This window comes from Stegastes partitus, unplaced genomic scaffold (assembly GCF_000690725.1).
Source record: "Stegastes partitus isolate 25-593 unplaced genomic scaffold, Stegastes_partitus-1.0.2 Scaffold479, whole genome shotgun sequence".
Taxonomy (NCBI): Eukaryota; Metazoa; Chordata; class Actinopteri; family Pomacentridae; genus Stegastes; species Stegastes partitus.
In genome coordinates this window covers 1-17,192 of record NW_007578210.1, presented here as the reverse complement: position 1 = coordinate 17,192, position 17,192 = coordinate 1, and the positions used below count along the sequence as shown (strand labels likewise).

General features: G+C 39.4%; 1 protein-coding gene across 1 annotated transcript in view; it reads right to left on the bottom strand.

Moving 5' to 3' along the window:
* The window catches only part of LOC103361001 (neural-cadherin-like), a gene marked incomplete at its 5' end in the record, with an annotated part of 146,214 nt that extends 129,382 nt beyond the window's left edge, over positions 1-16,832 (bottom strand). Inside the window, 7 exons of the mRNA XM_008286969.1 lie at positions 7,718-7,811; positions 9,191-9,521; positions 9,690-10,133; positions 10,994-11,185; positions 13,207-13,875; positions 15,512-15,674; positions 16,712-16,832. Coding sequence (XP_008285191.1) covers positions 7,718-7,811; positions 9,191-9,521; positions 9,690-10,133; positions 10,994-11,185; positions 13,207-13,875; positions 15,512-15,674; positions 16,712-16,832 — 2,014 coding nt within the window. The remainder of the gene's footprint in view (positions 1-7,717; positions 7,812-9,190; positions 9,522-9,689; positions 10,134-10,993; positions 11,186-13,206; positions 13,876-15,511; positions 15,675-16,711) is intronic.
* Positions 16,833-17,192: the final 360 nt, after the last annotated feature.

Here is a 17,192-nt window from a genome sequence, read left to right as displayed (position 1 = left end):
ACTGCAAGGATGCTGCTCATTCTATGTTTAAGAGCGTGCCAAAGTAGCTGCAAAATCTATTACATAGTGATGTAGATAAGTAACAGAGCTGTGGTGTCTTGACTTCAAATTGGGTATTTCAGGCAGGTAGCAATGTTTGCTGTGGGACATTATAGGCCCCTTTGACACAGACTTGACCTCATAAGTTGCCAACATTTCACATGAAAATATGCACACACAAAAAAGAACCCAAAAAGTATAAATGGGCTCCCCCTTCCCCTGTGCTTCTTGTCTCTTCTTTGTGACTGTGTGTGCCTGGTTGTGGACCTCCAATCATCTCCTGATCTACAATCAACCTGCAAACCTGACATCTATCCACCAATCAAGCCCTGCAGTGTATCTACTCTGGCTTCTCATCCACTCCTCACCAATTCGTTGGTGTCAACCTGTGCGGATCAGGGCTCAGTCGCTAACCTGCAACCTCTCCAATCCAGCTCTGCACCTCTCAACCAGCTCTTTACTCTGCCAGCTTCAGCCTGCCATGCTCCCAGTCTGCCAGGTCACAGTTAGCTAACCCAGCCAGCCTCACTCACTCTCCCATACACCCTTCTCTGCCTTCACCTCAGCCTGCCTGCTACTGCCAACCACCATCACCAGTCCACCTCAGCTCAAATGTACTTAGTCATTAGGTTATATGAGGCCACTAGCCCATGAGGGGGTATAACGGACTGAAGAGCAGAACCACAGGATATCGCCAGACACATTCCAAAGCAACACACACAGAATCCAGACCCTTTCTCAGAGCTGTAAATATGGTAAAAGACCATTTCAGAAGACAATTGGTCCAATACTTTCACCCAAATGGCACACGTAAGTTGGATGTTTACATCAAAGTTAACACTCACGGCCCTCCTGGTGACAACACAAAGTCTCCTACCTCCACAACAACTTGATAGCAAACATAAAGTGTCAGTTGTGAGGAAAATTACACCTCTGTAAAGGGGGGGATCACATTCTTCTCTGTTCCCTTTTGACCATTCTTGCTTCCTAACACCCAGAACTTTCTATACAGGAATGAACTGAACAGCTTTAAATCCTCAAATTAAAGTGATGATCTCAACATCTGGACTCAGTCTATGACACCAGGTCAATAAGGCAGGTATTGAAGAAGAAGTTTGTGGAAGATGCACATACATGAGACACAAACGCCCCTGTCTCTCCCTGTAACAGGTCACAGACATAAAGACAGACAGACTTTTATTGTAAGAATATATATTTCTGAAGTCTTTACTTTATTATTGTTGTTGAATGTATACGCTTGTGTTCTCAATTACATGACAAATTTGCTTTTATGTGTCCTGAAATTCTACAGTTTGTTTGCATATTTACACTTTTTATAATAATAATAATAATAATAATAATCTCAAGAACTGTACAAGATAAACACATCATGTTTGATATCATTTTAATCATGTTTAGTGGGGTTTTAGATCTGTGATCATGGTCGACATTTAACAGCTAAAATTAGCTAAGAAATGATCTAAAAGTAAGTTATTTGGCCTCTGACTTCACATGAACAGTGGAGTTCACGACCACCCCTTAGAATGGACACATCAATGATTTGTCGCTGGTTTAAATTTGGCTCAAAAAACATTCTGTATAAAAAGAAAGTCACTGGAATGCAACTCTGGGCTTTTTACGTGATTTGAAAATGCAACATGGGCTTTCTGAATTTAGGCTTGTTTTTCTTTGTTTTACTAAAAGTTCTTAAGTTAAATTTTACAATTCAAAAGCGCAAATGTTTTCTTTGTAACGATGAGCTTTGACTCCTCTTAGTATTTTTACTGCGGCACATCTTTTCAATGCAACTATGCAAAGGTGCCATCCTGTCTCTGCATTCTTGAACCAGCTCATCCTGCAGATCATCATAGCTACACATCCTGGCTCCCCTTTCTTTCTGTTAAATGAGTAAATTTAGAATTTACATTAGGCTTCTCAATTTCAAAGTAATTCTAAATTGATCACCGCTCTATAAACTGTTGCCAGTGACAATCAGTGTTAAGTAATTAGTTTGTTTACTGGTATTCATTCATTAACAGTCTGTTGTTTGTTACACCATTGTTGTTGGCTGTTTGTAGTATTAATTAATAAATGTTTGTGGATAATCATCATTAGTTCTACCGTGTATATCTTTGTTTGGGAACTGGAGGTCAATGAAATCAGAGTTCACTACTTCTGATAATAAGACTGATCAATACAAGTAGATTTATTAAATTATTAATATTCAATTCAAGATTTAAAATGTAAAACTATATGAGTGGTGACCTTGATAAATGAGTGCATTTTTAATCATGAGGTATAGTTTACACTATAAAGGGCTATTACACTGCAGGTAGGATCCTAAAAAGTTGGGATTGGTGCAGTGACCCTTTATATTATATTTTGGTGGACTAATTCGAAGTTGCCTGAATGCACATTTTGCAGACTTCCAGTATGTGCATCTGCTCGAATAAAAGGCACTACTCATATAGCTCTGTCTGATTTGTGTTCATAGAAAACTAATTATGATATAGTCTTTATTCAGCACCAGGTAAGTATCTCTGACAATAACACATTGGACATTTGCAGACATTTATGCATGTCCAAAGCCAATGATGAGTGCAAAAAAAGGAGGTACTGTCCGTTTAACATTGTGTGGTCAAAACTAAGGGTGTAGAAGTCGGGTGGTGGATCCAGCTCTCAGGAAAGAAAGTGGAGAGTACAATGATACAGGCTTGCACTTAGCCACAGTGTTAGACATAAAATAAAGTTATCTTTGAAGGTAATGCATCATTTCTGCCAACACAAATGTTCTTTTTTGGACAAAGATCCAGATTTTCATGCACAATGGGCAGTTTTTTTTTTTTTTTTTTTTACATATGCAAATATCTATTAGAGAAAAAAAGATTGTTCTAACCAGTTTTATAAATTATGTATAACAGTGTGAAGCAGTTGTGTCTGGGTGACCTATAGAGGCTTAGCATACAAGTAAGGCAAGACACTTTTTCCCATCCAACTGCCTATTCACCTGATTTAACTGTCCAAGATTAAAACAGACAAATACAAATAGCATTTTATCCAGTCCTGCCATGTGTTTTATACAGTGTTTTAATGTTTACTCTGTTCTGCTAATCAATGGCCCTCAATAATAGAAAGTGAGCCGAGGTGATGCATTACAGAGAGGGAAGTAAGGGGAAAAATGAGACAGTCTAATAGGCAAAAGACATGTGGGGAAGCAATTTTACTTGGTCCTCGTCTCCATGCTCCCCTTGTACAGTAAATGAGCTCATTCAAGTTTAATTAGAGAGGAAATCTGAGGCAGAACCTTGGCAAATCAAATAATAAACCAGTTGTAGAGACAAGGGTTGCATTAACTCATTTTACAGCACATGCTGTGGTGTGTACATCATGTCTTGGGTCTAACACTTAACTCCAAGTTTCACATCAATGAAAGGCTGTTTTACAAATCAAGTAAAACTACCCATGCTTTCACATATTTTCTGCCATATTACATTTGTTTGTGATTTAACACATATTTGTTTCTAAGCAATATATTTTTGCTGCTAATTTTATTGCTTTACTGTTGCTCTTTGTCAACTAAACAGTCACATTTGATGGGGTGGAACTCAACATCCTGTTAACCCAAAACATGGAGAAGCTGAAAAAATGTTGTGAAGGCAATGGGATGTGAACCATATAGTTTTGGTGCCTAAACTTAACCAAACAATGAATGAAAACAGAAAGTAAATGACAACTAAAAACAAAGCAAATGTCTAAGAATAATGATCCCACACTGGGTCCAAACTGCTGTTGCTTCGTTCTGCCTTCGTTCTCCTTATGTTGCTCTTTCTTACTGGTAGCCTTTTCTACTATATCTCGGTCTTAACTTTCGGTGAGAAAACATAATTTTTTCATAACAAAATTATTCTTATATTGAAATAAAGTACCTGCAAATAGAAAGCTCGACTCATCCCATCTCAGTTAGCAGCGTCTAAATCCTTACATATGGCGCCCTTAATGTTCCGTATAATTCCTCTGGAAAGCAAATCATGTGCCAGAATAAGACTGTTCTTGATATGAGACAGTCAGGTCACCCACTGCTGTTCTGAACTTAACTTAGATTTGAAACACCAGGAGATGAGAGCTGGCATGTAATGTTAATACACACCATCCTTTATACAGGCTGAACTTTGACTTTCAGAGAGAAAGGAGGAAAAAGTCTGTCATTCTGAGTTCAGCACAGCTTGAAAGATAAAGACTACAGTGTCATGGGGTGCTGGAGTGTCACTGAATGTGGATTTTAGGTCTGTGCATGTGTGTTTAAGTGTGTGGAAGTGAAAAATGTATCAGCTCATTGTCAGTTTTGGCAAGGGGAAGTCTCACGGAGAACATTTTCCAATCCTGACCAGAACCACCTTATTTAATAGTAAGAAAACATAGACACGTTTAAAAAACAAAACAAAAAAACAAAAAAGGAGGAACGAGGGAAGGAGGAAATTAAGAAGTAGTCTGAGGAGGATTGAGAGGTAATGGGGAAAAACTGGTGAAAAAACTAACGTTTCCCTGAGGGGCTGTTGTTCCTTTGCATTATTTAAATGTCTGAATCATTCACAACAACAAAACAGATAACATAGACAGTGTGCTGCAAGATTTAACGGGAAATTCAACATTGTTTGTGCCATGAACGCTATGTGTAACACAGTGATCCGCATCAGGTTTGCTTAACATATGTTCAGCATATTATCCCAAGCAGCACTGGTCTATCATCTATCACTAAGCAACAAAGACTTTGGGCCATTGGCACGCTTGATCCATTATGGCTCACGACAACCTTGCACGTGATCAGTCATAAATGCGAACAAATTAAACACAGTATGTTATCCAGATCAGATCTGGTGGAATTTATCAAGGACCACTGAATAATAGGCTGTTACATCTCACAAGGCAAACACGGAACAGCACTGACCAGACAGGGCAGCCACATCTCTTCTCTGATGTTTGCTCTGGCACTGTAACCTCAAGCATCAACCATTAGGGTTCACATCAATGTTAGAAGCATTGCTTCAGGGCAAAAAGAGCATAAGTTTCTTTTATATGTGGATAATATTTTGCTGCTGTCAAAAATAAACAGAAACTACAGTGACACAGATTTTAATTGGTTCTTTTTCATGACTCAGGATACATGGCTCCTTTTTTAGACTGACGTAAGTGTGATCAACCCAAGACCAGAAAATTAAAGAACCTAAATCTGCCAATGCCTATCCAAAAAAATAAATAAATAAAAAATTGTTCTAAACTGATCTAGTCAAAATTTGGTCTTTTTAAAAGATGATTAGGACCACATGGCATGGTGGTCGATGGTTAGCACTGTCACCTAACAGCAAGGAGATCTTGAAGATCCCTGGTTCGAGTCCCGGCCTGGGTCTGGGATCTTTCTGTGTGGAGTTTACATGTTCTCCCTGTGCCTTCCAGTCCAAAGACTAGCTGAGGTAAATTGGTGGTTGTAAACTGTCCGTAGGTGTGAATGTGAGTGTGCTTGTTATCTCTCTGTGAGGCCCTGCGATGGACTGGTGAGCTGTCCAGTTGTCCCCTGCCTTCACCCTGAGTCGGCTGGGATAGGCTTCAGATTACTACTCTAGATTAATTACATAGCACACGTGCTTTCTCTGGATTTCCATTTCCTTCTTCTTGCCATATTCAGAGCCATGAGTAGCTTTCCATGGTGGGTAGAAAGTTATCTTTTAACAAAATAAAATTATATGCAGCGAAGAAGGAGGGTGGGCTGGGATGCCCCAGAATAGATTGGTGCCATTGTGCTGTCTCCCTCAGCCAGCTATCAAAGTCAAACCCTACATCTACCTGCACTTCTGCTTGGGTGGCAGTGGAGAAAAAGTTTGTGGAACCATTCTCAATACAAAGTTATTTTTACTCAGACCAAGGGGATATACCAATTAGAAACCCTGTGCTGGAACAGGTCAGTTAGATGTCTAACATGAATCGCTATCACACTAAAAGGTCATCAATATAGCAAAATAAGTAAGTGAAAATTAATTAGAAAACAAATTGTGTGGGGAAATTGATCAAGAGCAGGAATGATGGTATTTGAGGACCTGTTTAACAGGAAACATATGCTCTCCTTTGAACAATGTACGACTGGTGGCACAGTAGTGCTGTGGTTAGCACCAGAACTTGCAGGACGACAGCACCTTTCTGTGTTATTTGCATGTTCTCCCTCTGCTTGCACAGGTTTTCTCTTTCCTCCCACAGTCTTAAAACATGCATAATATCTTAATCAGTGTTTCTAAACTGGATGTAAGTGTTAGTGTTCGTGTGCATGCTTGTCTGTCTTTTTATGTTAGCCCTGCAATAAGCTGGTGACCTGCCTCAGTTGAACCCTGCCTCTTGCCCAATAACAGCTGGGATTGGCTCCCTCTGGCAGCAACCCTTCACAGGATAAACCAAGTGTAGCTAAGGGATGGATGGATGCACAGCTTGCTTTCAAATATACACACATGAATATAATTGTGAAGACATTAGATTTGACATGTCGACATAGAGTTATTATAGGTCTTCTGGAAATATGACAGCATCTGCTTGATTTGACTGTGGACAGAGACACGTGTTCCAGCTACTTCTAATTATCTTCTCTAATTCCTTTCCTGTTTGCTTTTCAGTGACTTGTAGTTGACTCTGTCTTATTCCAACCAATTGTCTCTCAGCAGCAACTGATAACTTGCGTTTTCTTCCTGATTGTGGCAGTGACCAAACTATACCATGCATTTTATATTCACGAATAACTGTTTGCACAATTGATTTTGAAATCTGTAGTTGCTTTAAAATGTCTCCAAGTGACTTTCCGTACTTCAGATCTTTGCTGATCTCCTCTGATGCATCTATTATAGCGTTTGTGGCTGAGTCTGATGGTTGTATCAAACTGACTATTCAAATTGGCTCAGACAAGTCCGACTTCTCCATCACCAAAACGTACAATAGAAGTTGCTGTATGCATATTTTCAGCCCAGCAGATTTTGTCATTTTTCCAAAAGGCCTGTAAGAAATATATGGAAAAAACGAAACGCAACAAAGATGCATGTCTTTCTAAGATTCCATCATACAAAATTAAGAGTTATTAGAGTCATTGGAAACTCAAGATTTCTTTACTCAAGGTGGTCTTTGCAAGTGTTCACCACTGATCACCAAGACATATCCCACTCTTAATCTCTATGCATCACATGACTGCCTATGCTCAATGGATAAACATATTATGTAATATTCTTTTATTATAAATTGTGTCATGATTTGCAACTTTCTTTCTGTCCCCCCATTTTTCTAATACTGAAAGCAACAAAGATGTGCAATCAAAAGAAAAGAAATAAGAAATGCTGACTTCTATCATTGCACTTCCTTTTTTTTCCCATCACCACCTGTTTTATTAAATCTGTCTGCTAAATAAAGCAAATAAATGTGTATTTCAGTTAGAAAATGCACCTTGATTGTAGTTGTTTCAGTTGCAGAAAACTGTGTTTAATCTCTAACATGACATGAAACGTATAGTGCACTGCTTCACAAACGTATTTAGTATTTGGTTTACTTCAGTAAGAAAATCTTTGTTGTTAAAAAATGTTTTAACAATGTCAAGATATTAGACACCTTTTGAAAACAGAAGATGTCCAACCATCAATGAATTAGTTTTATTTACCTTGGTACATGTCCTTCAAAGACATATGTCTTGTTGTCCCAATCATCAGGGTCAGGAGAGTAGACCTTCCCAAGCACAGTAGTAGGCATACGACCTAAAAAAAGAGAAAAATGCATCAATCTATCAGTTTTAAATGACCATTAACCCTTTAACTGTATGTGTGTTTATGTCAGATTGATACAGCTACATCGGACATGTTAGGAAGACTGGAGATACTGATCTGCATTGGTCTTCCATGTTTTGAATTTGCCTGGCCATGTCCATGTGTTTAAGTTTAATAAAATAAAATGGTAAAAGAGCTTTGAAAATCTCAACACTACAGGACAAACACAGACACACAATGCACCAGCAATGCCGTAAATAGATTTAAAAAAAAAAAAATAAAATAAAGGCCCGAATGTACCTGCTTCAGGCTTCATTCCCCATTTTCTTTCAGCAGAACCAAAAAATGACATTGCGGGTGGTTGGCAACAGAAGAAGGAAATGCATAACAGAAAATGCTTTTTGAATGCACACTGATTATAATCAAGCAGAAAGAACTGTTGTTGCCATTACTTTCTCTCCTCCAATACCTGACACTCTGAACCATGTGGGAATTATTCAGAGGGTACCCTTCACAATGTAAAGGCCAACCTTGACACGTCGGATTTTAGCCTGTTGTTTGTCTTTGCTAGAAACTTTAAAGAAACGCAGGACAACAAAAAACTGTTGGAATTTATAGCTTTCAGTGGCAAAAACCGACAACGCCATGCTATATTTCTGGCAATTTAAGTAAAAGCACTTAAAAAAAGAAATGTACCATTGCTATCAGCAGAAAGCAAGCAAAGCTTTTAGTGTTTGACGAGAAGAGATGCAAATACTTCATCTCCTTGTAGACCTGGCAGTATGTCATACTTCTAATACCTGACTCAACTAATTGCGCAAACAGCATGTTCTAGATCTAATACAAACCTAAACCAATTATGTGCAGGCTTTTGTAAATCAAATCTGACATTCACTGTTAGTCTGAGTTCAGATTCTCTAGTATGGGGTTTGTCTGGGAGCCGTACATGCAACTGTTTTTTTTTCTTCTTCTTCTTTTTTTTTTTAAAACTGTGATTAACTGCATGTCAAATTGAGCAATGGCTTGCCTTTGTACTTCTTAGAATAGCACTGCAGGCCTCATTCTGACTAAACACAGATAAAGCAGACAATGATAATGTAGTGATAATGGGTGGATTGAAGCACAGGTGAAAAATACGATAAAGTGGTGTGTTTCATGAAGACACACCAATTAGAAGTTCTTTGGTTCAGATTATGAGTTTTACCCAAAAAGAGTACATTTTAAGGGCAAAGTTGAAAATGTACTTGGAAAAAGAAATTTTTTTGTCTATATTGTCCAGAGTTTAACTTTGACTGTTATTTTTTTGGTTTGTTTTCTTTTTTGGTATAATGGTGAATACAACAACCTAGTGTTGGAGATGACCTTCTCACCTCTGTGACTATTAATGAAAATTTTCTTCTCCCCTGCCACATGTGCATGATCATTTTGGTCACCGATGGTCACAGTCAGGGTGCTGGTCACTGTTTTGGCTGGACGGCCGCTGTCACTCATTATAATAGGAATGAGAAACTCTTTCTGTCGCTCACGATCAAATGTCCTCAGAGCCGTCAGCGTCGCTGTGCCATTTAGATTATCCTGAAGGTAGAAATCATTGCTGTGACGATACTCGGCGGGGACGGTGAAGTGAAATGGTGGACCATTCTCAGGAGAGTCCTGGTCCACAGCCCGGAGGAGGGATGATGTTTGGTTCAACCGTACGACCTAAACAAAGAGGAGAGAGGATGAGGGACGGTGGATTTTTCAGTGTGTATTTTTTTCATCTACAGCACCAACAGTAAAAAATCTTCTGCTTCCGACTAACTTTTCTTCTTTTCAATGCAATAACATCAATCAGTATGATAGAATGATATCCATCCCAAATAAGCCTACCTGTGGTCCAGCCACATTCTCAAAGACTACTGGGGAGTATGCCGCCTCAAACTCTGGTCCGTTATCATTTACATCCAACAAAGGCAGCTGAACCGTCGCACTGCCTATTAGAGGTGGAACCCCATGATCAGTTGCTATGACAACCAAGTGATGCTGGGGTATCCTCTCCCGATCCAGAGGCCGGGCCACTGAGAGTACACCGGACTGGTTGATAGTAAACAGACCCTCAGGGTCTGACTCCTCTGATAAGCTATAGGTGATTTCTCGGTTCTGGCCTGAATCAGAGTCGCTGGCTACCAAACGGGCCACACTAGTTCCCACAGTGATGTCCTCAGGTAGCGGGGCCAGCGACAAGAAGTGTGGAATGAAGACAGGAGCATGGTCGTTGTAATCCTCCACCTCCACCACACAGTGTAGAAGACTGGAGAAGTCTAGGTCTTCAACCTGAAATAGGAACCACATACAGTCTCATATATAATACAGCATAGAAAAGGTAAACATGCTAAGACATACTTTTGTCACTCAAATATTATTGATCAGAATACGGGTAGGAAGGACAGCAGTGTTTTCAAGGCACTCTACCTTTGTGTGATTGTTAGTTCAGGACTGATTGTAAGTTTCTACCAAGTGAAAACAAAAAACCTTCACATACAACTTACCTAAGCAGTTGTCATCAGCCCTGTAATCAAAAATATTTGCCAGACTATTTTCTGACAACTTCCTCTCATTGCTGACAAGACAAAAAGGTTCCCTTGTGGCACTTTAAAGTTCATGTCTGTACCTGACATATTCCACCTTTTTTTTTGAAAGGCTTTATAGCATTCTCTTCATCGTGGAATTCTTTGTCTTAGCTTTTGACGAAAATGCTGACAGGCTGGTTTGACGGATTTGTGGGTACCGAAGAAAAAACAAAGTTTTGATCATTGCTAAGGGAAAAAAAAAAACCTTTTCCATTTTTTCCATCAATTTTGACAATGCACAAAACTTTCCAGGAACATTCTGTATAAGAATCTATGCAAAGTTCTGATGCCTACTAAAATCCATTTCTTTTTTTTTTTTTTTTAACACCTCAAAGTCTGGCGTCACAGCACTGTTCATCCTCTGACTTCTGTCAACCTTGGCTCAGACTGTATTTCTTCATATCCTATTCACACATGCTGCATACCCTTGACTAAAGGTTCCCTCCACAAAAGTGAAATCAAATCCCATGAATTAGAGAGAGAGAGAGAGAGAAATGATACAGAACTGAATCAAAGTAATCTTCAATAGTGCAAGGTTTTCTTATTAGATTGCCCTCCATCTACCTTCAATGTGAGGTTGAACCTCTGCTCGTTGTGTCGTTCATAGTCCAGACGTTTCTTGAGCCTCAAGGTGCCTCTCTGCTCCTGCTTGTGACTGACCATGTAGAATTTCTGCTCTTGGTCTCCAGCCACAACACTAAAGGTCAGCTGGGCATTTTCTCCAGTGTCTTTGTCCTCTGCAGCGAGCTCCAGGACCTTAGAACAACAATAACATTGTAAGAATAAAGTACATGGGCTCTATTTCACTTGAAGTACTGGCTCTTTAGATATTTGACAGATGCATAGATTCAGCTACAGACTGAAAAACTGACAGACAGAAAGTGCAAAGCAGATTATGCAGAGCAAATGACGTGCCTAATAAATCTGTGCTGTACATTTTCATACCATAATGGGGTGATATATTGCCCTGAAATACTCCGTACTCAAGTTACTATAGTTGTTATACTATCAAAATTTGGTCTAACAACTAGCAGGTACACAGCAAAACGAGTATTCGACTCACTGTTGTAGTTTTTTCACAAAAAAAAAATAGACTAGTACTGTTACATCAGTCTTAAAATAACTCTTAGATTATTCTAAAGCAAGTCACACCATTTCCATCCATCCATCCATCCATCCATCCATCCAGCCATCCATCCATCCATCCATCCATCCATCCATCCATCCATCATTACTCTCTAATCTTGCCTGTACTACTGTGTATGTACAGCAAAATGACAATAAGCTTGATTTGATTTGAATAATCTATACACCGCTTAATCCTCAATAGAGTCGCGGTGGGCTGGGGCCTATCCCAGCTGACTTAGGGCAAAGGCAGGGATTTCAAAACATTAAGAACTTATTTCAACCCCATGGCCCCCTCAGGGTAATTGCACTATGAACCATGATGGTGAGCTACTGAATGATTATGATCTGTTGCTTGTGATCTACTTGTGCGCATGTGACCTGCACACATCTTTTAACCACAGCTTCTAAATTATTGCTATGAAAAGAAAAGTTTGTGTTTTTGTATTTTTTTCCTACAACAAAGGATGTAATGTCAGGCCTATGCTGGACACAATGCACAGATTTGTTGTAAGCTGTATTTGCTGTGTTGCGCAGAATAACAACTAGTAACATCAGAAAAATGTACGTTGTCTTATTTATTTTGTTATGCAGTATATTGCGAAATGATATGGACATTGTGACCTATTTAACGGAGAAGCACAGGTATGAAAATAGTTGAAGAAATTAGTAAAGCCATTACTTCTCAGAAGTTTGATCTGTCATTCTGAAATGATTACTATATACTTGTGACAAGTACATTTTAAAGCTCCAGTTCCACTCTTTTTGTGACGTGTGTTCCATATCTATGCAATGACAAGGTCATGAGTAATTCAAACAAGATAAAATGAGGTTGGAGATGGATGCGGTTCTGTATGCAGAACTATGATTAAATTTAAATGTAAATTCAAAACAGTTTTTCTCACCAACAGAGCAACAAGCATCATTGGAAAGATCAAGTTGTGCAGTTTCATTTGATATGTGCTACATCTTGGCGCAATGAATACTTTGTGCATTTCAACTGGGGACAAGGGATATGAATTTGGATGTAAATTGCATCTGTCAGGCTCTAATGTTTGCTAAATCCCAACCCTGTCAAGACGCTAACTCAAAATTAAGTCATATTTTCTGTGTAACAATTACTGACACCTAGGCTTAACCCTAACCTATACCTGAGTTATGAGATAGCGGAACTGTATCTCAACATGCTTTTCAGTTTGAAAAAAAAAAGAAATTAACAGCAAATTTGCTCTACTTAAGATAACAAAAAATGAACTTTTTGCTTGAGAGATGTCTGACACTTAGTTCAATTGAAGCCATGGTTTAAGTGTCCTTTGGACAGAAGTCAGTGAAAGCTGCAAAGAGCTGCAGAGAACTTTTGGGTTAGACTCTCCTTTTCTAATAAATAAATGAAAAATACAAAAATATCCCCAAGAGTTTGAATGGGGATTCAGGTGTCACAGGCATATATCTTCCATGTGACCTCCAAGTATTTAGTTTTGATTTGTTGTGCATTGTCTTTTTAGCAGATACTGGAGGTAAAGTACACTAAAATCAAAATGCAATACTTCCATACACAAATGACATTTAAAAAATGATTGGACAGCACTTTTTTCTGTAAAATAAGCTAATCAAATGGCACTACACCAGCAGTGATGCCCCTACTCACCCACCTCTGCATTGGTCTCTGCGTTCTCAGAGATCCTTGCCGTGCAGGAGTGATCAGTAAATCTGGGAGCATGGTCATTCACATCCTTGATCTGAATGGTAGCAGTTCCAGTTCCTGTCATTCCTACCCCATCCCTAGCCTCAACCACCAAGAGGTAGGACTCAACCTGTTCTCTGTCCAGACCACCCATCCCGACAGTGATGGTTCCTGTGGTGGGGTTGATAGTGAACATTTCTGAGAAGATGGGCACTCCTCCTATCTCAATGTTAGTGGCATCTAAACTGCCCACAATCCTGTAAGAGAGCACAGCGTTCTGCCCCACAGCTGAGTCATCCAGGTCAGTCGCTGTCATCTCCATTACAGATGTCCCTATTACAGAGTTTTCTGCTACCTCGCCGTGGCAGCTGGGAGCGCAGGTGAAGATAGGCGCATTGTCATTGATGTCCCACACGTTGATAATGACGTCTGTGAAGCCTGTCAGACCTTCACCACCCTCATCTGTAGCCAGGACAACAAAACGCCAAACGGCACGCTCCTCACGGTCCAGGGTCCGTTGGGCATAGATCTTGCCTGTGACCTCATCAATTATGAATTCACTCTCAGCACCCTGACCATGGAGAGAGTAGCGTAGGGCCTCCTGGTCAGCATCCTTATCTGGGTCAGATGCTGTTACCTAAAACGTGAAAAGCACATTGATTTAGAGAGGGCAATAAGTGTGCAGTCAGTTTTTACACTATTCAATTATTGAAATGCTGCTGACTTGGAGGGATATCTTGACTGGAAGCACTCCACAACTGCTCTGTGCAGTTATAAACTCTCCAGTATATCCAACAAAGGCCTATCTTTTCGACCTCAACCCTCTACTGCCTCTCCTGTCCTTTCTGCTACCTCTTGATCATCCTCAACACATAAGTAAAACGTCAGGTCAGAGAGAGGTTAAAAAGCCATGTTTAAGTGTTTTCAAGTGCTAGTAACCATAGAGCAAAGCATAATTAGAAATTACAAAGAATTCCGCACTGAGAAAAATCTCAAAGGGCATGATAGGAAACCAAAAATGACCCCTGCACGGACAGGCATAGTGGTGGTGAGCCTAGAATTCATCTTGGCTTTTTGCACTACGGCCCTCCTGAGCAATACTGGATCCAACATCTTAAGGCAGACACTCCAACAGAAACTGCATAAGGCTGATTTCCATGGATGCCGACCAAGGAGGTTGCTGCATGTCAGGAACAAAAGCTCACCTAGGCTTTGCCAAAGCTCAGCTGGAAAAAGAAGCCTTAGGTCATGGTTCAGGGGTGTCTGAATACAGGGACATGTTTTCATTTAGCAAAAAAAAAAAGGAAAACCATTTATCCCCAAGAACACCGTTTCCAAGGTCCAAACATGGTCGTTGAAATGTAATGCTTTTGGCATGTTTTTTAACCAGTGAAGCAGGCAACCTCACAAAAGCAAATGGCATTGTGAGAAAAGGGGACTTTAAGACTGTGGAGGTAAACATCAGGCAGTCTGCTGCCTAAGGAAGAGTTGTTTTTATTTTTTTCACTAGACCTTCTAACAATACAATGATCTGAAACATACGGCCAAAGTCCAGACATGAAGCTCATCAAGAATCTGTGGAGGAAATTGAAGACCCGAGTGATGTCAGGGACGTCTTCCAATCTCAAAGGAAAAGTGGTTAAAAAAAAAAAAAAAAAAGTGGTCCAAAATCCCATGGAGACATGAATGAAGATTGTTTGCAATTATAAGAATTGTTTGGCAAATAAAGGCTGTAGCATTGACGACCGACTGTATGAATAATAGCACAAAGAAAGCAAAAAACAAAAACAAAAACAAAAAATAAACAAAAACAAAAATGAAAAACTGAAAATTAAAATTTTACATTACCATCTCTAACATTAGTTTTTTTTTTTTTGGTTTGTTTGTTTTTAAAAAACAATTTTTCCCTTGTTTTAATTCATTTTTAAGCAGAAACTTCATGGTCAAATGATAATTAGCTCTAAAAACACTGCGTGCACTGAAAGACACGGAATCAAAGAAAAGGAATAGATGTTGTATTGCAGTAAATGACTAGTCAGTTCTAGTTTTACATTTATGAACAAAACAGTAAGATCAGACTTTTTTTTGTTCTTCAAACACTGCTTGGTTGTTTAGCCTCCTTTTTGAAAAGCGAGATAACGTCAAAACTTGCCATGTAGAAAGGTCAATTGCACGTGATTAAACAAAAAATATGGAAATAAACATGTTTGCAAAAAAATTACACACGCCATCATTTAGCCAAATAATGCGATAAGACTGTAGTTAGACTGTACCTGTAACACAAACACTGGTGAACCATCCAGCTCCTCTGTTACGCTGCCGTAGTACTCATTGACAGTAAACACAGGAGCCTCGTCGTTCTTGTTAACCACATTCACTGTCACTGTTGTGTAATCTTCCCACTTTCCATCTGAAGCCAGGACATGAAGCTTGTACCTTTCACAGAATCAGCAACGGTATTAATCCAAAGTATCAGTTGAAGCTATAGCATGTATGTAAAGGAATTTTTTTTTTTTTTTTTTTTAAATTTAAAAACAAGAATTTGCACATTACAGTTGTATGCCTTAACAAGCCATTCAAGTTGCAGTTTACATCCATGTGAAGCCAGACTTATAGAACATACAAGGGGTGACCATTGCTCAGGTGGTGGAGGGGGTGGACCACCAATCATAAGGTTAAAAAGATCTCCCTCAATGTGTTGAAGTGTCCTTGGGCAAGATGCTGATTCCCAAGTTGCTTTCAGGAAGCATTGTAGGCTTGCCTCTATTTGTACACACATTCAAACAGTTTGAAGCACATTGTGAAGCACGTTGAAACCTAAGGTTAAAAAGGAATCTTGGAATTTAATGCTCAATTTTTAGCAAAATTGAATAAATGTATGCGTGTGGCATTCATTATTCTAGTGAATAACGTCCAGTACTTAGAGGTTGTGGGAGCTACAAACTCTGAAACATGGATGCTTCATTCATATCTTCAACTCAGCATCACAGACAATCCAAACAATCACTACTGTTTAAAGGTGTGAACACAAGAGCCATCTCACCAATGCAGTGGCTAAAATGTGAAATATGGTCACAATCTCTCTTTCCGTTCCTGAGTTATTGAGTTGAACAATGGCCAGAAAAGTGTTGCATTATAAGGTAACAGTGAAGTTGACCATTAACCTTTTCAATGTAAAATGTCAATGCTTCAAACCTATTCAATATTTGTGCAAAATTTTGTCCAAACTAGCATAAGAATTTACGACCTCTGGACAAAAATGTGTTTTGCGCAGTAACCTTGACCATTGACCAATGAAATGTAACCTGTGCATCCTTGAGTCCAAGTGGACGTTTGTTCCAAATCGTGCAAATTCCATCAAAGCCTCTGGCCGAGCGGAGGCAACCACATCACATAAAGGTAAAATCCTTCGACAAGCATTTACCTTTTGTCTAAAAGGCTTCCATCCTGGAGTGCCTGGAGTGTGTGCCTACCTTTTGTTCTTTTCATAGTCCAGAGGCTGGGAGATAAAGATAGTTCCCACCTCTGGTTCCACATCAAACACCCCTCCCATGTTTCCCGATGTGATCTGGTAACGCAGTTTCGCATTCCCACCTGCAGACCAGGAAAAGAAAGAAGTGAATAAGGAATGACAGTTTGTACAAGTGAATCTCAGTTACTGACAAAGCAGAGTATAGTAAGTAAGTCCTTCAGGAGCTGTAGTGAAAAAAAGAAATAGGTGAAGAGTTTACATCTTGTATTTTTTACAATGAAAAAGCATCGCTGAAAGCTTGATCCCCTATAGACTGGAAGTTCCCATCTTGTTCAGTGTTGCCTGTTTCTGTCAATACAATAATCTGTCTCCCTTAAGTGAACCTGATAGCATCAGCCTGCTTTAGCTGGCAGAACAGAATCAGATAGTAAGTCTTAGATCTGATTGTTATGAGTCCTTAAACAGCAGGCAGCTTATAGCCT